Source organism: Tupaia chinensis, unplaced genomic scaffold (genome assembly GCF_000334495.1).
Source record: "Tupaia chinensis unplaced genomic scaffold, TupChi_1.0 Scaffold000253_1, whole genome shotgun sequence".
Taxonomy (NCBI): Eukaryota; Metazoa; Chordata; class Mammalia; order Scandentia; family Tupaiidae; genus Tupaia; species Tupaia belangeri.
This window is the reverse complement of record NW_006159733.1, coordinates 261,572-284,406: the sequence shown is the minus strand read 5'-3', so window position 1 is coordinate 284,406 and position 22,835 is coordinate 261,572. Positions and strand designations below refer to the sequence as shown.

General features: G+C 40.5%; 1 protein-coding gene across 1 annotated transcript in view; it reads left to right on the top strand.

Moving 5' to 3' along the window:
* The window catches only part of SUCLG1 (succinate-CoA ligase GDP/ADP-forming subunit alpha), a 23,273-nt gene extending 21,376 nt beyond the window's left edge, over positions 1-1,897 (top strand). The window contains exon 9 of the mRNA XM_006149125.2: positions 1,653-1,897. Within this exon, the coding sequence (XP_006149187.1) occupies positions 1,653-1,679 (27 nt within the window). The 3' untranslated portion in view covers positions 1,680-1,897. The remainder of the gene's footprint in view (positions 1-1,652) is intronic.
* The last annotated feature ends 20,938 nt before the right edge of the window (positions 1,898-22,835 follow it).

The window sequence follows — 22,835 nt, the reverse complement described above, 5'->3', positions numbered from 1 at the left end:
GGGGCAAACAAGAAAAAAAAAAAAAAAAAAAAAAAAAAAAAAAAAGGCACTGGAGACCATACATGCCACAAATTCCATTTTGAGGATCTTGGCAGGGCATGTACAGAGAACTGCCATATGTATTGCTTTTTTTTTCCCCAAAGGGGCCCTGACCCCATAGGTTTGTTTCCAGGGAGAGGGATTGGAGACTGAGTAGGAAAAAAACAAAAGTTGGAGTAGAGAGAAGCCTAAAAGAGGATGGTTTAGCATTTAGTTTCCAGCCCGGGTTGAGTTGTGATGATGCCATGGTGGTTTATAGGTTGGAGAGGCACCTTAACAATTTGCATTGCTTTTTCCTTCTAATAGGATGTTGTCAAAATATTTTAAATGGTTTGGTGTCTTCCATAATGTCTTTGCAGTAACTTTGTCTCTGAGTGATCATTTAATGCTTTCTTTCCTTTATTTTTATGATAGGTATAGCCTTCAAAATAAAGCAGAGAACAAGAAAGTCCCTGCTTTCAAAGCTTGTTGGAAATAGGCACAAATTGTCTTCCCAAAAGCCAACAGTGTTCAGAGAATATTTAATAACCCTGAATCGGTGTAGTCCCCTGCCCTTGTAGGGATAATAAAATGGACTACTTGTTTTATTGAATATTTGCATATCCTGTCTTTTGGAATATAACACTACTATGTGCATAGTGTTTCAGGAAATTTAGGTGGTTAGTGAGTATGTGAAGAAGAATTTTACTTGAAAGTGAGAGAAAAGGGAAAAAAGCAAATGCTTAAATTTTTATCAGAGATGTGTGTTCCCACTTTACCCCAGTAAGTGGCAGCAGCTCTCTACACATCTTGCCTCTTATAATCGTTATCGTCTGGAAAAATAGGGTTTTCAGTGTTGTTTCCTTAAATAGTACTTTGGTTAAAGTGTTTATTTCAGGTATTTCAAGGTTCCTGACAATTTTGTCCAAATCCTAGCTGAATCTGAGTTTCGTTCTGTTCCCTCAGAAACTAAGTAAGCCTGCTTCCATTGCCTTATTAAGAGGGTAGGTTATAGTTGATGTATAGCATTACAGCTCGGATAAGCATGTTGAAGTCTGTCAACTCTTCTTTTTTTTGGGGGGGTGGGGAGAGGTTTTTTTGCTATAGTGCGCGTGCGCTCGCCAGACAGACAGACAGAGACAGAGAGACAGAAGGCGAGAAATCACCCCCCAGGGGGATGGCCATGCCGCAATCCCTTCTCCTCCATTCTCCTCTGGGATCTTGGGCACGTGGGCACACGTGCCTGGCATGAGTTTAAGCCACCGGGTCCGGGTCTCAAACCACGGTCGACTATGTGCGAATCCAGCGACATAGCCATTATGCCAACTACTGGTCCCAAGTCTGTCAACTCTTAATAATAATACTTTAGTGAAAAATGTGTGTTATTTAGAGGCCCTCTCTCAGCTTCTGGGTTTAGGAGACATAACGTTGAAGCTCTGCATTTAGCTTAGTGAAATTCAAGCTGTCACGGACTAATTTGAAAGCTGTTATTTTATGTGCAAGCACCCTCATCCTGGTACATTTGACTTTTGTAACTTGGTTGTTCAAAGGATCCCAAAGAGAATAGGTTTCAGAGTCGTTTGACCATGAACACTTTAATCCTCACTCTCTTCTTTCTGTCTCTGTTTTTGAAGGAATTTGAAAAGAGGAAGATGCTATGAAAGAAAAAAACAAAAAGCTTACTAAAACTGTGGAATGAATCATGATCGACATGAGAACCAGCAGCAGTTTCCGTCTGTTGTCACTGGTGGTGAGCCTCTGGGCCTGATGCTGGTCTGATGTACAGCAGGAAGCCAAAGCAAGGTTTAGAATGTCCTAAATTGAGACATTTTCACCTCATATACCGGAGACAGCGAATAAATCTACCATTTGATTTGAATATGGCTTTGGAGACTTGTTTTATTCTAATGCGGGGGTTTGGGAGAGGGGGAGAAATAGAGTGTGTGTGCATGTGCGTGTCCATGTGTGTTTTAATGAACTCTGGAGAGAACTTTATAATGAAAACTTTTGAGAGAATGAGGCTGTAATAATTTCACCATGACATTTGTCTAGTTAGACATAAGATGACCTTAGCTCTCTCGTGAATCCCGGTTTTCTCATGTGTGTGTGTATAGTACGCTCCATCTTGTAGGGTGGTTTGGAGCACTAGAGATAAAAGTGTAAGGACCCTGGCATGTAATAAGGCAACTTAATTATCATCAGTGTCTCTGTCACCACTACCATCATCATCATCATTATTGTGATTACAGGCAGAAGCTCACCTGTGTTTCAGTTTCTGCCTAATTGGGAAATGTCTGCCTGATGGGCAGACAGTCCGCACTAATGCAGTGCTTTCTGTGATTCTGCAGAGGGCTCTGTTCCTCCTCCTCCTCTCTTCTTGAGGTTTAAGATATTCCCCGTAGGAAAGCTGGAAAGCTGTTAGTTGTCATCCTTCTTTGTGTTTTAAAGGGAGCTGATGAACAAGAAGCAATTCTAAACAAGTCAGAGAGGGTGTCAATCATTAGAAACTTGTGTTTTGGAAAGAGAGGTGCATAAAATGTTTTCTAATTACTCTTAAGGAAACGAATGTGAGCTTCAAAAAATATAAAGGAGAAGCCCCTGAAGAAAGGCCGGCTGGGGATTCCTTCCTGGAGCGGAAACATTGAGACCAAAGAGCTGTGTGAAGAGAATGACCCTCACGTGAGGGGAACAGCCTGTGTAAAGGCAGGGAGGGCGAAGATAAAAGCCCCACTTTATGAAGATCTTCAGATGAAGGAACATTGGATGAACAGGGGGAAGTTAGAGGAGGAATTTGGGGACTTGGGAAATGTGTTTTGGATATTCTTATGACAATGCCCAGGCAGTTGTCGAGGGCACCGGGGCAGGTAGGTTCACAGCCTAAGGCGTGGTTTCTCCCAGCACCAAAGGACACATAGTGATTGACTTTGGAGTCAAGCAGACATTGTAGAAACTCCTTGAATATACTAGATGATATCGGGGTAGTACTGGTTTTATATAATAATTTTGACAATGCTCCTTTCTCCTCTGCTTTCTGAGAGTTGGTGTAAGTTTGGTATTATTTCTTCCTTAGATTTAATAGAATTTACCAATAAAATCACCTGAGCTTGAAATTTACTTTGTGACAGTTTTTGATTATTAATTAAATTTCATTGATAGATAAAGGCCCTTTCAGATTTCTTACTTGACTCTGTACCATTTTTTGGTTAAGTTTTACTTCTTACTGCAAATCGGGGAGGACTCTTAGGTGAAAAGCTACACACTCAGAAATCATATTTCTTTTCTTTTTTTTTTTTTTTTGAGAGGGGTTTTTTCCTTAGGGTATGTGCGCTCGCCAGAAAGACAGAAAGCAAGTCAAAAAATATAAAGGAGAAGCCCCTGAAGAAAGGCCGGCTGGGGATTCCTTCCTGGAGCGGAAACATTGAGACCAAAGAGCTGTGTGAAGAGAATGACCCTCACGTGAGGGGAACAGCCTGTGTAAAGGCAGGGAGGGCGAAGATAAAAGCCCCACTTTATGAAGATCTTCAGATGAAGGAACATTGGATGAACAGGGGGAAGTTAGAGGAGGAATTTGGGGACTTGGGAAATGTGTTTTGGATATTCTTATGACAATGCCCAGGCAGTTGTCGAGGGCACCGGGGCAGGTAGGTTCACAGCCTAAGGCGTGGTTTCTCCCAGCACCAAAGGACACATAGTGATTGACTTTGGAGTCAAGCAGACATTGTAGAAACTCCTTGAATATACTAGATGATATCGGGGTAGTACTGGTTTTATATAATAATTTTGACAATGCTCCTTTCTCCTCTGCTTTCTGAGAGTTGGTGTAAGTTTGGTATTATTTCTTCCTTAGATTTAATAGAATTTACCAATAAAATCACCTGAGCTTGAAATTTACTTTGTGACAGTTTTTGATTATTAATTAAATTTCATTGATAGATAAAGGCCCTTTCAGATTTCTTACTTGACTCTGTACCATTTTTTGGTTAAGTTTTACTTCTTACTGCAAATCGGGGAGGACTCTTAGGTGAAAAGCTACACACTCAGAAATCATATTTCTTTTCTTTTTTTTTTTTTTTTGAGAGAGGTTTTTTCCTATAGGGTATGTGCGCTCGCCAGAAAGACAGAAAGCAAGAAATCACCCCCTAGGAGAGATGGCCATGCCGCAATCCCTTCTCCTCCATTCTCTTCTCAGGATCTTGGGCACGCACACACATGTGTCTGGCATGAGTTTAAGCCACCAGGTCCAGGACTTGAACCGTGGTCAACTATGTGGGAGTCCAGTGATGTAGCCATTACGCCAACTGCTGGTCCCAGAAATCATATTTCTTATAATTCCTCTTTCACTAGCATGTTGCCTCATATCTACCTAATTTCGTTCATTCTCTAGTGTCTTCAGGTAAGTGTTTTCTTATATATTGCCCAGATTTAGTGATTGTTGTCTGCCAGAAGGTTAATCTGGTTAAGCTATTCCAGAAGCTGGAACTTCTCCATTAAGTCTTTTGACAAAAATAAAAGGGCCTTGGGACCAGCAGTTAGCGTAATGGCTATGTCGCTGGACTCCCACGTAGTCGACCGCGGTTCGAGTCCCAGACCCAGTGGCTTAAACTCACGCCAGGCCTGTGTGCATGCGTGCCCAAGATCCCAAGAGGAGAATGGAGGAGAAGAGATTGTGGCATGGCCATCTCTCCTGGGGGGTGATTTCTCGTGATATGTCGTTCTGGCAAGCACCCGCAAACGCACCCTATAGCAAAAACCTCTCCAAAAAAAAAAAAAAGAAAGGCCCTTTCTTCTTATCCAGCCTGACATACCATAAGGGAGCAGTGACCAGAGTGAAGCACACCCTTCTCAGATGTCATCAGATTTGTCAAGGCATTTGACTGGGAGTATCTAGACTTCACCCTGCCCTATGAGAGTTGCATGCAATGCTTTTGAGGTTTATCCACATAATAGGTGAAGTTCAAGGCCAAGATGTGAGTAAATGTTGGCAGGCATAAGTTCTTTTCAGCACTGCTTTTACTGCTTTGAACATCTCACAATTCCCATCCCTTGGGTCCAAACACAAACAATGCCCTCTTAAATTCTCTACAACCTGTTCTGATTTAAGAGGGTCATGGCAACTTTAGAGAAGATCACTAGGAAAAAAAAAACTGCAGCTCCATATCAATTTCACTTCATCAAGAACTCCATCAAAACTCCCACGCTGGGCATCTCTGAAGGGAGTTCTATCCAACCTATAACCAAGTGCTTATAATCAAAAGCCTGGTGGGATAAGTTGTAACCCAAAGGAAAATTGAGCTGACAACATGAAGATTGGTATTCATGACTTTAATTCAAGAAAGGAGTTCTCTTTTTTAATAACATGTTATTTCATTCATATTCGCTTATGAAAAGGAAGGCATCTTTTCAGTGGCTGAATTAATGACATTTCAATATTTGAGAACTTTAATTTTGGTACCAAGGATCAGGGGCCTCTACAGTGTGATCCGGTTTGTATCTTGGCAGTTCCTAGCAGCTGGGAAAGGGAAAGCAGTGATTCAGAGTGTAGTGTGTCCCTTTCAACAAGGCACTTGTAGGTGGCAGGTTTCCAGGGATGAAGTGAAGGTAAAGAAATGCAAAACCGTGGCTTTTGACAGATAGTGGAAGAATATGGAAGATTTACTGCTGAGTGAAGCAAGCCAGGCTATGAAGGAGAAACACTGTATGTCCCCTCTTAATATATACCGAATGTCCACACTCTATAACTGAAATGGACGGGCTATAGGATGTACAAACACAAGAGATGGATGTGAATGCCAGATGTGGTATGTGTGGAGGAGTGGGGTCTGGGGGAAAACATTTGGAGGAGGGATACGAAGACAGCATTGTTGAGACAGGGAGGTAGTGTTGTTATATTTTGATCAACTCGACCAGGGAGAAATGTTCACATATTGGAATGATCACCTTGTAAGCTAAATAATGTGATTGAATGTATTAAAAATAATGTAAATAAAAAAACAATAAATGAATGAGTAAAATTAAAAAAAAAAAAAAAAAAAAAGAAGTGCTGAACCTAAGACGGTGTCTCCCAGGACAAAGAGTCATCCTCAAGCACCATCCCAGAATGTTGCTATAGTTGGTTGCACCCTGAACTAAACCACATATGTTCCCTCCTTCATTTTGACCACTCCGCCTACTTAAAGCCAATCTCCTGACCCAACTGCAGTGGTGCAAGCAGTAGGGTGCCGCTGCTAGGGGGCCACACGAGGCTGGGTGTGGTGGCCTGTGCCTATAATCCTGGTCAACTGGGGGCTGCAGCAGAGGACCACAATGTTGAGACCCTGTTAAAAATACCGCTCTTTCTCTCTCTCATTAAAAAGAAAACAAATCCATCGTCTTATAAGTCGAAATCTATCCTATACTTCCTTTTTATTGATATCTTTACCTGCCTCAAAGCTCTTAGGGACAATCCTTGGTATTTGACCTCCCGTGGCCCAAATTGTCTGTGCTTCTTATGGTATTTGACTGGGTCCTTTCATTTATTTTTCCTATATCTGCCTCATGTTCTGAAACAGACTATACATTTCTGAAGGACAGCTTGCATTTTATGTCTCTGTGTGTCTCTTGGAGTCATGTCCTACACCTATTTGGTACTCAATAAATAGTAAAGAAAATATAGTACTTTCACACCCCACTCTGCAGGGCTCAAAGGAATTGTTTTATGCACAAAGTTTAGAAATAAAAAAGCCAGACCCCAGCAAAATTGCTTCCTTTTGCATTCTTCATTTTGATGATCTCTCTAAGGTGTGGTTTTCTAGATTCTTTATGTCTCTAATATACTCCTAATTACCTTATATTTCTGTTGTGTCTAATAGATAGTAGGTGACATGTAAGGGTGCAGGGCCCCCGGTCACCTAGAGTCATATACCAAAACCTGTCGAAATAATCTCAAAACAAATCACACCAGAACATTTTGTTACAGACTTTTACCTTGTACCAGATCATTAAGCTTCATAATGTTAATTCAAACTGAATGGAAGCACCAAGAATTTGGGGTGTGCTGGATATAATTAAGCCAGTTGGGAAAATATTAATTAGGACTATACTGGGTGAAACTGCAATATGTTATTCTGACTTAGGCTCTATGTGGAGGTCACTGAACAGATGTTATCTGAGATGCTGCTATACTCTTGGAAAGGAGAGCAAAACAGATTTTAAATTATTCAAATTCAGTGTCCAAGGTATTTAAACCTATAAACTTCCCACTGCTATGGCAGAGATATTTAAAGTCAATCTACTGAACCTTTAACCTGAACTCAAATTAGCCTACACTCTACTTTTGCACAGTAGAGAATGGTAATTGTTGAGGAGGTGTCTTCTCCTAAAAGCGATTTTTGAAAAGTGAGGACTGACCTGACATTTGTCTCTTCTCTCAGAGAGTCATTAGCTACTTGTTCCTTCAGGACAGTTAGTTACTCCGAATCAGCTCATGGGAAATTTGGCCTCCATGGCCATGGCCTAATCTGGTTCTCAACTTTCTCTGCTGGAAAACACCAACACGGCATATCCAGAAACTCACCTGTAAGAATTCTACTCCTAGCTACCTTTCTTTGTCATCAGAGTCCGTCTCCTATAAAATCAAATTAGTTAGAAACTAAAGTGTCTCACACAGAGCAGTTTGTTTCACACACATACGTGTGTGTAACATCTGCAAATATGCAGCAAGTAGCAGAATTTTGGAGATCATGTGTCCCCATTTCTCTCACAAGCCAGCTTTGTATCAGAGTCTTTGAGATTGTCTTGCTTTTATAGGACATCATATTCTCTAAGAGACCATTAACTGCAATGACCACATCATTAGTCTAGACCTATAAAGCAACCCTAAGACCTCTTACTCAAGCATTGGTAAAATAGATGCAAAATGCTCACTCTATGAGATCAGTCAGTGTATCTATCTAATTCACAGCCATATTCTCAGACTGTCCTCGAGTACCTGGCACATAGATGTGAAATACTCCTTGGGTCATGCCTATAGACTTGATGTCCTGTATTTGTTAAGTGACCAAATTAACTCGGAATGTCTACATTATCGCTACCTTCTGGATACTGGCCAAAATGGGAATGAGAGGTTAGAAGGAGGTGTTAAGTCTTAATTAGGCAGCTCCTCAGGAGTCTGTCTTACCTGCCACAAGGCCACAGGAGGAATAGGATTAGAATATTCTTACCAAGCCAGTGATTTGCCCTTACATTTCGAAGACTCAGTAGGGGCCCTGGCAATATTGGATTCACCACTTTGACTTCTTTTTAAAAAAAAAAAAAAAAATGTAAGAGGAGAGGCAAAGACTCCATTTTGGGCTATAACTAGTGCTTTCAGGGACTAAACTAATGAAGATTTTCTGCTGAGACTTCACCCTCCAAAGTTGTCCTCTCTGTCTTTTCATTTTTTTTAAATTAAAAATAAATTTGTAAGGTATTTTCTTGGCTTTCCGAAAAGCCTCCTTTCTCTTGCTAATTTTCACCTTTCCCTCTTGCCATCTAGGAGACGCAAAGACTCCATCAGAGTTTTAATTTTTTGATTTAAAAAATAAATAAAATTTTTTGGTAAGTTGTTGCTTTTGCTTTTTTCCCCCCCTCTTTCTCTGTTTTCTTTCCCTTTTTATTTTACCTTCACCACTTTGCTGCTCATCCTCCATGCAGTGATTGTCTAGACAGGTCTAAGGGAACCCAAGTCAGACACCTGAATACTATTAGGATAACAATATTCTTCAAGTCTCACTGAATCTGCCGCATAAAGGGAGAAAAATGGAATGGCAATGAGTTTGCAGATCACCTCCTCCTGCACTCCTCTGAATGCACAGATTTAACTTTGAGATATTAGGCAGAAACTTACAACCCATCAGATGACCAGAAATCAATGCAGAGAGGAACAGGAAATATGAGAAACAAAGAAAATACCTCTCCCCCAAAGGAAAAGAATAACTCCTCTTCATCCATGGATAGTACAATGGAACTCGTGGAAATGTCTGATAAAGATTTTAGAATAATCACAGTGACAAAGCTAACAGTGCTGCAAGAGAAGAGAGACAATGAACTCCATAAGATGCAGGAAAAAAGAGCCGATGAATTCCAGGAGGTGAGGAAGTTCTTGCATGATCTGAAAGAGAACATACTGACTATAAAAAATAATCAAATGGAACTGATAGAGATGAAGACTGAAATACAAGAAATCAAAACCTACCTTGAAAGTATTAAAAGCAGGCTAGATCACACAGAAAATCATTTCTCAGATGTAGAAGACAGAATTGCTGGACTAGAAAACTCCACCATAAAGACTAAGAAAACAGCCGAAAAAATGAGAATAATACACAGAAATACTAGATACAACTAAACATACAAACATCCAGATAATCGGTATCCCAGATGGTGAAGAGACCAATAAAGGCACTGATAATCTATTCCATGAAATCTTGGAAGAAAACTTTCCAAACTTGAGAGGCATTCAAAGATCCAGACCCAAGGACTCCAAATAGAATCAATGTGAAGAAGATCTTCTCCAAGACACCTTATAGCCAGATTGACCAAAACCACAGACAAACACAAGATATTGGCAGTCATGTGCAAGTCTAGCACTTTAGCCACTACACCTTCGGCTGGCCCAGTGGTTTTTGAAATCACTGGAGCCAGGATTCAAACCACAGTAAACCATGTGGGATCTGACTCTCCTAACCACTAGGCTATGAGTCTGACCCTCATTTTTTTCTATTTCTGTAAAAAATGTCATTGAGATTTTGATAGAGTTTGCATTGAATCTGTAGATTGCTTAGGATAGCATGGACAATGTAACGATATTTGTTTCCCTAATCTATGCACATGAAATATCTTTCCACTTATCTGTCTATTTCAGTTTCTCTCATCAATGTTTTCTAGTCTTTGGTGTATAGATATTTCACCCCCATGGTTAAATTATTCCTAAATACTTCATTCTTTTTGATGCTGTTGTAAGTGGTATTTAAGAAATGTTGTTTCATGTAGTTTATTGTTAGTATATATCTAATATTACTTGTTTTATATATTAACTTTGTATTTTGCAACTTTACTGAGTTAGTTAATTCCAATAAATTTTTTGTGAAGTCTTGAGATTTTCTACACAGAAGATTGTCATCTGAAAACAATTTAATTTCTTCCTTTCCAAATTGGATGCTTTTTATTTATCTATTTTTTCTTGCCTTATTGCTCTATCTAGGACTTCCTGAACTATGCTGAATAGAAGTGTGAAGAATAGAACCCTCACTTATTTTTCTTTCTGCCCACTCCTATCACTGCCCCCAGCCTACATACACACTCTTAGCCTGATAATTTCCTTCTCAGCTAATCTTAGGTCTGTTTTCTCAGATCCCTTCAATTGATATTTCAGGCCTTTCCCTGCCTTTATTAATTCTCTTTCAGAATAGCAGCCTGGCCATTTTTACTCTAGTAGTTATTGCACGTATTCAGCTTAGAGTAATTTGCATGCCTATCAGTTTAATATCTCTCTACCTTGTGAACTCTAAGGTTAATGAAAGTAAAGATCACTTGTTTTGTTCTCCCACATTTGCCATGGTAGACACAGTGTCTGGGACATAGTATGTACCCACTGAACATTTAACAGATAAATGATGAGATGCTTCTAAGGTGCTGAGTGAAAAGCACTTAACATTATGGTTTAGGTTTTGTTTATTTTTCTTGTTTTTCCCTTATTTATTTCATTGCATATTTCTACCCTTAGAAAGCAGGAATTATGTGCTTTTATCATTTGTGTCAGACACATAGGTAAGTTCTTGAAAATGTTACAATTTAAAAAATGCTCTATGTTCTCCCCAGTGCTACTGAGGTATGTACACAGTGGTTGTGCTGGCTGTTGGCTCTAGGTATATGGAGCTACATCGGCACACTTGGTTTGTTTCCCCTGGAGTAGCTGATCTTGGGAAAGAATCTTCAAGTTCATGCTACTCTTGGTTTCTGCTTTCCTGTCCTTGTAGATGATGGGCTTTAGAAGTAGGAGATAAGAAATTCATGTTCTTGGGGCCAGCATGTGACACAGTGGTTAAGGCACTGGTTTCCCACATAGCTGACCATGGTTTGAGTCCCAAATCTGTTGGCTTGAAACTTGCGCCAGGTGTGTGTGCATGTGTGCCCAAAATCCTAAGAGGAGAATGGAGGAGAAGAGATTGTAGGGTGGTCACCCCCTGGGGGAAGAGACGTCTTGCTTTTTCTTTCTCCTTCTGTCTCTGTCTTTCCAGCAAGCGCACATGCTCTATAGCAAAAATCTGCCTCCCCCTCAAAAAAAAAAAAAAAAAAAAAAAACAACAAAAAAGAAATTCATGTGTTTTATTCATTGACAGTTCAAAAGAGCATTCCAAACATTCAATTTTGAGATCCTGAAATTAGAAACAGGAGGATTTCTGGGAGAGCCTTGAAAGAACGCCCATGCCTTGGCCCCAGATGTGATTGCAGCATGGTCTCTGAGGTAGGTCTATCACTGAGGTGTTTTAAATGCTTCCAGGTGATTTTCATGTGCAGTCAGGCTAAGAAACACTGCCCTGGAGGAATAAGCAATATTGTGACTTTTTTTTTTGGAGACGGGTTCATAGAATCTCATAAACTGGAACTAGTCTAAGTTTTTTGTGACAAACTAAAGCAGAGAAGCTTTGCTCCCAGGCTATGATCTGTTTTTGTCTGACACAAATGTAAAAGGAAAAAACCCTAACACATATCTTGTGGCCTGAAAAACTTTGGAAGAGAAATAGTGTTTTGGGGTCCAGAATTTCTTGATGGAGTCCTAAAACTCTTCCTCTTATTAGCAGGGCAGGCACAATTTCTAAGATCTAAGCTGGTGAGGCCAAGGTGATTTGAAATTTGACTGTTTGGAATGTTAGCATATTCAAGAGAGAAATGTTACCAGGAGGAAGAGGCACAAGTCTCATTTATCTAGCCTTAAGTCTTTGAACTTAGGATTCTAGGTGCTCATTCAAATTGCAATCAGAAGGCCTGGGTTTGACTTTCAACTTGGTTACTTACCAAGTGTGTGATTCTGGGCAAATCACTTCCTGAGCTTCAAGAAGCTCATTTGCCAGGTAGGCATAATGGTATTCATATGCCATATTCTTTTTTTTTTTTTTTTCAAATTTGTTTGTTTAAATTTGCTATAGGCTGGGAGCACTCTCTGGAGAGAGGGAGAGGTAGTAAGAGAGAGAGAAAGCACCCCTCGGGGGGATGAGCACAGCACAGCCCTTTCTCCTCCATTCTGTTCTTAGAATTCTGGACATGTACATGCATGAGCCTGGTGTCTTTCAAGCTGCTGGGTCCAAGACTTGAACTGTGCAGTTGGCCATGTGAGATCCAGCTGCATTAACCACCATGCCACCTGGCTGGCATTTTCACTGGATTATTATAAGGATTAAGTAGATAATGTCTACAAAATATTTTAGCAAGTACCAGGTGCATACCAGGTACTCAACAAATGTTACCTGTTGGTAATAATAAAGGCAAACTAAAGTTCTCTAAATACTACATGGCTAGGCTGCCAAACTCATGAACACTTTATTGGTTCTTTTATCTCCAGCCCCTATGTGAATAACTGAACAGAGTGGGTTGCAGTTTGCTGTTTTCTATGAGGCTGGGGGTAGAAGTGTGGGGAGTGGAGTAAAGTTTTTCAGAAGTGGTTCTAGTGAGCAGAGAACCTTGAACCCAACTCTAGATGTATGATCTTAAAGCATTTGTCTGAGTCATTTGGAGGGCTTGTTATAATAGATGTCTGGGTCCTCTTGCAGAATGTCTCATTCATTAGGTCTGGTAGGCAGCTTCTGTGCTAGACCCCTTTAGTCTCACCTCCTGGTGTTCATGCTCTTGTGTGTTCTTCTCCCCTTTAGTGTAGACTGGGTTAGTGATTCACCATCAATGAATAGAATGTAGCAACAGTGGTTGAATATCACTTTCGAGATTACAAGGCTCTGTAGTTTTATGCGGTTTTCTCTGAGGGGAATCTGCTATGTGTGAGCACTCCTGTGGAGAGGACCATGTGACAAAGAACTAATGTTTCTGGCTGAAAGCCAGCGTGGACCTGAGGCCTGCCACCAGTTATGAAGATGAGCTTGGAGGCAGATCTTCCCTAAATTGGTCCTTGAGGTAACTGCACCTTGACGGCAGCCTGTGGTAGACTCTAAGCTAGAGGTATTCTTTGAAGCTATGCCCAGACTCTTGACACATAGGAACTATGATATAAAAAACTGAGCCATCAGATTTGGGGGGTAATTTGTTATTTACCAAGAGATAACTAATACAAAATATCTGGGGTGAAGTAAAAGAACTACATTTTGAAAAATAAGTTCTCAGGGGGTCTACAGATGATGTTACTGGATTCTTACGTGGCTGACTGTGGTTTGAGTCCTGGAACCGGCAGCTTGAAAATCACACTGGGTGTGTTTGCATGCATACCTAAGATCCCAGGAGGAGATTGGATGAGAAGGGATTGTGACATGGCCATCCACCCTGAGAGGGTGGTTTCTCACTTTCCCTCTCACTGTCTGTCTCTGTCTCTGGTGAGCATACTCTTCCTAAGGCAAACATTAAAAAAATAAAATAAATAAAGGGAGAAAAAGAAAAACAAAGTTATCAGATGATGTGGATGCTGCTTGTCTGGGGATCACGTTTAGAGAACCACTAGTTTATTGTCCTAGAGTAATTCACTTTGGCTTACCAGTGACAGCAATGTGAGGTAACTAAGGTATCATTTTCTTTTCTTTTTTTCCCCAGACTTTTGCCATAGGGCATGTGTGCTTCTCGGAGAATGACAGAGAGAGACAAGAAAGAGGGGAAGTGAGAAGTCACCTCCTCTCCCAGGGGGAGAAGGTCATGCCATAATTTCTTCTCCTTAATTCTCCTCTTGGAAATTTGGGCATGTACACACATAAGCCCAGCGTGTTTTCCAAGTCACTGGGTCCAGGACTCAAATTGTGGAGTTAAATATGTATGAGCTAGCACCTTAACCACCATGCCATCTGCTGGCCCAACGAAGGCATACATATATTTCTCAGTTGACAGGGCAGATGAACAGCAATATTCCCTGTTCTCTCTGCTTTCTATATCTACCGGTCTTGTCTACCAACTGAAGAGTTACTTCCTTGGGCCAGACATTTCTAGTTATTAAATTCAAGCCCAGGAACATTTATTGAAAGCTTGATGTGTGCTTGGTGCATAACTTCATTTCAGTAGAAGTGTGAACTTTAAAAAAATGTTCTACCATGTAATATCTTGTATAAATTTTTAGTAAACCAAATGGGTGACATTATTCTCATTTTAGAAATAAGAAAATGGAATCATCAAAAGGTAGAGTGAGTTGCTTATAATTGCACAGGAAGGTAGAGCCAGATCCAGAATTAGAACTCCTGTCTCCTGATTCCATAAAACCACCCTTTTCTAACCTTACCCTTCACTCAATATCTATTTTTTTGTTTTTATATTTAATGGTTATTTGCTATTTTATAACCTCTAATGTCCTACTCAAGGATTCAGTGGTTGTAAAGAACAGAAACTTCTAAAGTTAAGGCTATTTAATAGAAATCTATTAAATGTTATAAAAACAGACTTTGTATTTGCAATTTTATACATTAAAAAATTCGTGATAGAGCATGCATTGTGCATATGGGAGACAGAGAAGGAGAGAGAGAGAAGCACCCACCACAGGGCTCAGTCATGGCTTCTCCTTCCTCCAGTCCTGCAGCTCATCAGGATTCTTGCCTAAGTGCATGCATTCTATGTGTTTTCAGGCCAGCTGGGCCAGGGACTTCAACATGGTTGGCATGTGGCTTCTACTTCTATGATATGACATGCTAATGTCATGATTTGTAGTTTTAGAGGATGGCCAGCTTGGACACATGGGGACTGAAATCAGAATGTCCAGACCAAAACTACCTATTCAGTTTCTCATTTTTTAAAAAAAATTATTATTAGAGATTTTTGCTGTAGGGTGTGTGTGCTTGCCAGAGAGACAGAGAAAGAGAATGGACAGAATGTGAGAAATCATGGCCTCAGGGAGGTTGACCATGCCACAATCCCTTTTCCTCCTTTCTCCTCCTGGGATCTTGGGCACATGTGCCTGGCATGAGTTTCAAGCCTCCAGGTCTGGGACTCGAACCGTGGTCCACTATGTCGGAACCCAGTGATGTAACCATTATGCCATCTGCTGGTCCCTCTCATGGTTTTTTTTTTAGCTCTGTCTTCCCTCCCTCTTCTTTTTTTTCCTCATAGATTCATTGCTACCCTGTAAGTTCAGCTTGATTTTGCTTTTTATTTACTATGGTGCTAACTCTGGCTGTCACACAACGACACTGTAGTTCAAGAACTTACCATTAGTTTACTAGAGTCTTTGTCTCTTAATTCCAATTATCAAAGCAAGGAGTATCTGATTAGCCACCCAAACCTGTGGATTAGATCCCTTTGGGTCAGGTGTCACCTCACTCAAACCTAGTACTATTGGATGGGAAGTGGATGGGCCTGCATGGCTGGAGGTCCACTCAACAGATGATTATACAAGAGTAGGGTCTGGTAGTACTTTCAATAGAGGGCTAGATAGTAAACAATTTAGGCTTTGGGGGTCTATGGTCTCTGTTGCAACTACTCAATTCTATCATAGGACTTAAGCAGCCATAGACAATACCTAAATGAATGGTTGTGATATTTAACAACAAAATTTTGTTTCTATAAACAGGATTAAACTAGATTTGACACCTACAGTACCAGAGCACCCTAAACCTGTCAAATGCTTAACTACAATTTAATCATAATTTTTCACTATGTTAATTGTTGTCACATGTAAATGCTTGTCTGTCAAGACAGAGAAGATATTGTTTATTTAGTGCAACATGGTAAGGGGCTGAACGTTGTTTCTTAACAGGTGCATGGGGCTCCCTTGACATTGACATAGTATAAATCCAACTAGTCTATTTAATAAAGCTAATCAAATCCATCTAATCAGAAGACATGCCTTAATTTCTCCATACAAGGCTAGTGTGATGCATTTTGGGTAGTTTTCACTAAATAAACTTCCCATAATTTTCTTTAACCCACAGACATTAGAAGTTTCTATGATGGCTTTAGTCTTCAGTCCCTAGCCAGGGATAGCCCTGGCTAAATGTTATGTCACATGCGCATCTTTTAAAAATTCCAATGCCCAGTCTGCTGATTCTTTGAGGATGAGTCCCAGTATTATGTCTTACTGAATGGTGGGGACCAGAAATTTAAATACTGTACTATGTCTACAGTATTTCCTAGATTCTCTTACACTTTGGTTCTGTAGATGACCCAGTTTCTAGTCAGGTGACACAGCCATGGGAAGGTTAGAAAGAAGTGAATATCATGAAGCAAATATAGTTATGAAGGTACTATTTTTCTTTTCTTTTCTTTTCTTTTTTTTTTCTGTAGCAAATGTAGCAGAGGATCTAGTGTCTTGTTTCAGCTTTGTGGGTATTCAAAGCAAGGTATTTCATTACTGATCAAGATCCCAGCATAAGTATGGGGATTTTAGTGCTTGCTTTTCGAACCCAGCTTCCTAATCACAGCAGAGGCAACAGCTCCATAGGTGGGTAAGTTCTACATTGTTCTATTGGGTCATTCCTGGAAGTTCAGCTTGATTATTCCAGTTTGTTTTTAATTAGTAACCTAATAATGAGTATTTAATTATTTTACATAAAAACTGGCTAGAGTGAGTTCTGTTGTGTGCCCCAAACCTGGAATAATGCAGAAATAAGTACTAGAAGTGATTGAAAGCAACAGACATTCAGGGAAGGGAATCTGGGGTGAGTACATGACTTGGTTGGATTTGAAGACACTCAGGCTCTGACAACCAATATAGAATGGGCCATTGCTAGAAGAAGGCAGGGAGAGACAAAAGTTACCTGAAAGAATTGTATAATTTCTGAAGTCATCTGGAATAAAATGCCTGGTAGAATTATGACTTACAAACTAAGTAGCTGTATAGTGGGGTATGGGGTAGCAATGCAAGGACCATGAGTGTGCTAACTACTTATAAAGCATTTGAAACAAAAACAACAACAACAATTTTCCAAAAAACAAAACAAAACAAAACAAAACAAAAGAAAGAAAAGAAAAAAGAAAAAAGAAGTCAATTCTGTGACACAGTGGTAATGAACAGCTCAAGAGAAGCCAGATCCCACATGGTGACTGCAATTTGAATCCCTGGCCGGGTCAGCCTGAAGCACGTCCAGCCTGAAACACATGTGCAAGTGTTGATCTGGCAGGCTGGAGGACTGGAGGAAGGGGGACTGTGACATGACTACACCCTGTGGAGGGTGCTCATCTCTCTATCTTTCTGTCTCTTTCTCATGAGTGTGATCATGCTCTATGATGACTAAAGAAAAAAACAACTTACCAAAATGAGGTTTGGATTGAAAAATTTTCCTTGCGAGGTTCAAAACACGAGTGAGTTTTTTCTGCCATAAAATAATGTTTTATACTTTATCGTCACAGAGTTGCAGGGTCAAATATGTGTGTGCATATGTGTGTGTGGGGGTGAGTTGCTTATTTACATCACAGATGGAGCTCATAGATTCAACAGATCACACGAGAAAGTTGAACATTTATGGGAGTGGGAACCTTGATCTGAAAATGACCACTTTTGGGAGACTGTAGATAGTTTGGAGGAACCTGAATCTTCAAATCCTACCAAGCCTCCCTTGCACCAGAATCTTATATTTATGTTCCTTTTTTTTTGGAGAGATTTTTTTTGCTGTAGGCATGTGTGCTCGCTGGAGAGACAGGGAGAGACAGAGAGACAGAAAGCAATACATCCCCCCCCCCCCTCCAAGGAGTATAGCCACACCATAATCCCTTTTCCTCTGTTCTCCTTTTGGGATTTTTTTTTTTTTTAAGGTTTTTGCTATAGGGCGTGTGCGCGTGCCAGACAGACAGAGAGAGACAGAGAGATAGAAAGTGAGAAATCATCCCCCCAGAGGGGATGGCCACACCGCAATCCCATCTCCATTCTCCTCTTGGGATCCTGGGCATGCACACACACATGCTCAGCGTGAGTTTAAGCCACTGGGTCTGGGACTTGAACCGCGGTCGACTACGTGGGAGTCCAGCGACATAGCCATTACGCTAACTGCTGGTCCCCTCCTTTTGGGATCTTGAGCATGCACACACATGTGCCCAGCATCAGTTTGAAGCCACCAGGTTCAGGACTCAAATTGCAGTTGCCCATGTAGAAGTCCAGCGATGTAAACACTACACACCATCTGCTGGTCCTGAAGCTTATATTTCTTATATCTTGGGTTCTACAAATGATCTACCTTCCACCAAGCAGATGCATACCCATGAGACTGGGAGGGTGGAGTGGACCTAGGGAGGCAGGTGCCTCCATTCTGTTCATGCTAATTATGGCAGAGACAGTTGATCCTGGAGCCAGCAGGTGTGGTGGAAGCTTCCTTGTTCTTCATCCTTTTTTTCTGACTTGGCAGAGGCTCCTTCAGAGAGTGAATTCTGCTGGGTGGTTCTGAAAGTTGTTCCCCAAATCCTCAGCCTTGGGGCCAACAGATGATGTAGAGGTTATGTCGCTAGACTGCCACATGGCCAACCGTGGTTTGAGTCCCAGACCCAATAGCTTGAAAATCCCCCCAGATGTGTGTATGTGTGTGCCTATGAACCCAGAAAGAGAATGGAAGAGAAAGGATTGTGGCATGGCCATTCCTCCTGGGGGGGGATTTTTCATTTTACCTCTCACTGTCTTTCTCTCTCTCTAGTGAGTGCACATGCCTTAAGGCAAAAACCTCTTAAAAACAAAACAAAACAAAACGAAACAAAACAAAACAAAACAAAACTTGAGACTTGAGCTTGTTCTGATATTTCTGGTATTCAGCCACCTAATTACTCATAATAATCCATTTCTGCCTAAAGTAGCTACGGTGGATTCTGTCCTCTTCAACGGAACCCATATATAAGAGGTAATACATTAAGTCATCATCAACTCTTAACATTCTAACTCGAATGACATTATTAAATCTCTTAAGGGTTGTAAAGGACCCATTTTCTAGTCCTTATAGAAATGGCTGTAACAGGAAGGCAGATAGGCTGTGCTTGAATTGCTCCAGGGATTTCTGAGGCAACTCATTCCATTTTGAACAAATTCCAATTATAAAAATATTTTTTATAGTTGTCTGGAATCTGCCTATTTGCAACTTGAGCTCATCGATTTAGTTTCCTGTTAACACATTGGTTTAGTTTCCTGTTATCTAAAAACTCAAATTCTTCCATGTGTTTTTTCTATATCTTGGTTCTCAGATTCCTAAATGCCATGTATAACTAATTAAAGTAGAGAAAAGAAATGAAATGAGAGCAGGGGTTAGTTAGTCTTGGTGGGGATTGTTGAAGGTGTTTGAATGTGGCAGAATCTGCTGTTATAAACCTTTATGTAGAAAAGCCAAGCAAAAGGGGGTTGGATAAAGTATGTGATTCAAAACCCTCGTATTTGGTAAGAATTCTTACGCCAGCTCATGTTTATTTCCATGTTTCCAGACTCACTGGGACATTTTCTATTCACAATAATTTATCCTTCTATTTGTCCATCTTTATGTTTGAAATGAATGATCCTTGAGTCATACATTTGATAGCATGAATTTTATTATGTTATCCAGTGGGTAGTTACCCATATTGGAAAGAGTCAGGGAAGGAGAAAGGAAATGAAAAACAAATCCAAAATAAAAGAGGATTAAATCACATTTCCTTGTTTTTTTTTTTTTTTTAAATTTCTCAAACTAGTTGTCACTGTCAAAAAAGTAGTTGTTTATATGCCTACTATCTAACATCCTCCATCCAAATGGAAATTCCAAGAGGGCACAGACTTTGTTTCAATCCTTGAAACCTGCTCTAGGACATTAGACAGAGTAGATTCTCAGTACTGTTTTAGTGAATAAATGCATGTTTACAGATGCAATGACAGAGAAAAAAGGGAAAAGGGAAGGAGCAGGACAAGATTGAGCTAGACTGCCACATGGCCTATTGCTGCATAACAAATTACTACACATTTAGTTGCTTAAAATAATGTGCATTTACGATCTCCTGGTTTCCAGTCTGGATTTTGGGATTGCTTTTCTAGGTCCTTTGCTAGGGTTGTTCCAGATCGAGTTCTCACTGGAAGGCTCATCTGAGAAAATATCCACTTCTGAGATCACTCGGTTGTTGGCAGAATTGACTTCCTTGTAATATGATTGAGGGCCTAGCTGCCTTACCACTTATGGGTTGGAGGCTGCTTGTGGTAAGCTCTGGACAATTCCCACCATGTGGTCCTCCCATAGGCACCCATACATGACTGTTTGCTTCTTCAGGGCCAGCAAGCAATGTCTCTCTCTAGTCTGCTAAGACAGAGTCTTTTATAGTGTGACATAATCAAAGGAGTGACACCTTGTCATCTTGGTAGTGTTCTACCGGCTAGGAGCAAGTCACAGCTCTGCTCTCACTCAAGGGGTGGTGACTTTTCAGTGATTCATTGTGGATCACCTTAGAATCTGTGTGCCACAGGAACCCAACACAGATAGAACTGATCAAGGAGGGAGAGATCTGGCATTTTGATTTTCAGGTTTTTTTAAAAATGAAATTCAGTCTATTTCACAATTAGAATAGCATGAAGGTCACAGATTTAGCTTAGGAAGCCCCAGTCCTATGTATATTAGAAGTTCTCATGGTCTGGAATTGGTGGTTTGGTTAATGATTTACCCTATTTGGAATCTCTATTTCTGGATTTTAATATTTTCTCTTGTGAACAAGAAATTTTAAGAGAGAACTTTAGACTGAATCTGGGCCCCTGGCTACTAAAGTAGAAGTGTGCTTATTAACAAGATGAGTAAAATTCCAAGCCAAGAACTTGTATGGTTGTGAAGCTAGACTTTTCACCCAGAGAGGCTTCATTTAACAACCAATAACTCTTGAATAGTCAGGCATGTTGCTTAATGAAACTCTGCAGAAAGACATCTCTAAATACTGTGAACTATCTTCTTACTACTTGTCTTTCTTCCAGGTATTTGAGTAACTAAAACATTCATTCTTGCCCCTATCAAACAGGTAAAGGGCTTGTCTACAAACTGTATCTATACGATATCTTTTTTTTTTTTTTTTAGTTTTGTTGTGCGGTATACGTACTTGCTGGAGAGAGACAGAGAAGGAGAGAGACACACAAAAAGAGAAAGTGAGAAATCACCCTTTAGAGGAATGACCATACTATAATCCCTTCTCTTTTGCTCTTCTCTTGGGATTTTAGGTATGCATCTACATGTGCCCAGCATGTTTTTCTAAGTTACTGGGTCAGGGACTTGAACCACATTGTCAGCCATGTGGAGTCCAGCTGCCTTAACCACCATGCCGCCTGTATGTGCTGACAGTATCTTTTTAATTTAAATAGGGATACAGCTTACAGATATCCTCAAATAGAGTTTAGAAATTAGCCATAATAATGCACTACTTACTTGAACAAGGTGACATTTGTAAAAAGCTCAAATACCCAAGGACAAGTTTATTCTCCTTCAGTGGAGCCAGTGCCCAGGTCATACTAGTGGGTCCTGACCCTTCTCCAAAGAGGCACAGCCTGCTGATCTCAGGGGGTCTTGTAACTTCTAGTTTACTCACTAATTTTCATTTTTTTACCTTTAGATACAGAAACACTAAGAAAATCATGTATGTTCATCCTTGGTCTGTGCATAGTCTTACCATTATTCTTTGGTTTTCTTTTTCTCCTCAGGAGAAATTGTCTTTCTTCCCATTGATGTAAAAATGATTTAAGATGAAATCCTTTAATAGCCAAAATCTCACTGGCTTATTAGCCTAATGTTCCTCAACAGTTAAAAATAGTGGTTTGGAGAAGTGGTTCTTAAAGTGCAGTCCCCAGGGTGGCAGCATCCTATCACCCAGGATTTTGTTAGAAATGTAATTTCTTGGGCTTCATCCCAGACCCACTAACTCAGAAACTCTAGGGGTGCAGCAATCTGTTTAACAATCTCTCCAGGAGATTCTGATGCATTCAAAACTTTGAGATTTACTCTTTTACATATTTGGGTAAAGGTCTAAGAGGAATAGTTATCTCTCCATCAGTTTTCCTCTCATGATCATCTTAAACACATTTAAACAGAACTGACCTGTGTTTAAGCAGTCATGCAAGAATGCTAAAGCAACACATAATAAAGACACATAGTACCTGGAAAGGCAATATAGGTAATCACTGGGAGAGGAGCTTGGAAGCCAGAAGTCAGCTTGCAGTCACCTCCTGCCTATGCACGCACTCACTGAGTGACCTGGAACACCTCCCCCAAACTTCTCTGGCTGTTCCTCACTCTCTCATTTGCAGCATTGCCATCACAGCAGTACCTCCTTTATAGGAAGAGTTGTTGTGAGGAATAAATGAATTTCTATTGACACATACTTAGAACAATGTCTGGCACAGAATGAGGGCTATATAAGTGATTGTTAAATAAAATAAGTGAATTTGAATCAGAAGATTTCAAGGGATGTGAGCCAAGATAGGCCACTAAGGAGGGATACAGGACAGGTGGGTGGAGCAAGTCTCACTCCTTGCCATGTGGCCTTTGTTATGGCCTTTGCTACACATCACCTATGTGTAAGGCCAGAGCTGTTCTCCCAGTTACTGAGGGACCAGATGCAGAGTACAGGAGATCTGTATCTGTGCAGGCAGGGTGAACATCTGTGCTGTTCTGATCGCTGAAGGAGGAGCAAGTAAGAAATGCAGTTAGGCTTCATATGGCAGGTGCCCAAGATCCTTGGGTCATGACCTGGCTACATTTCAGGTT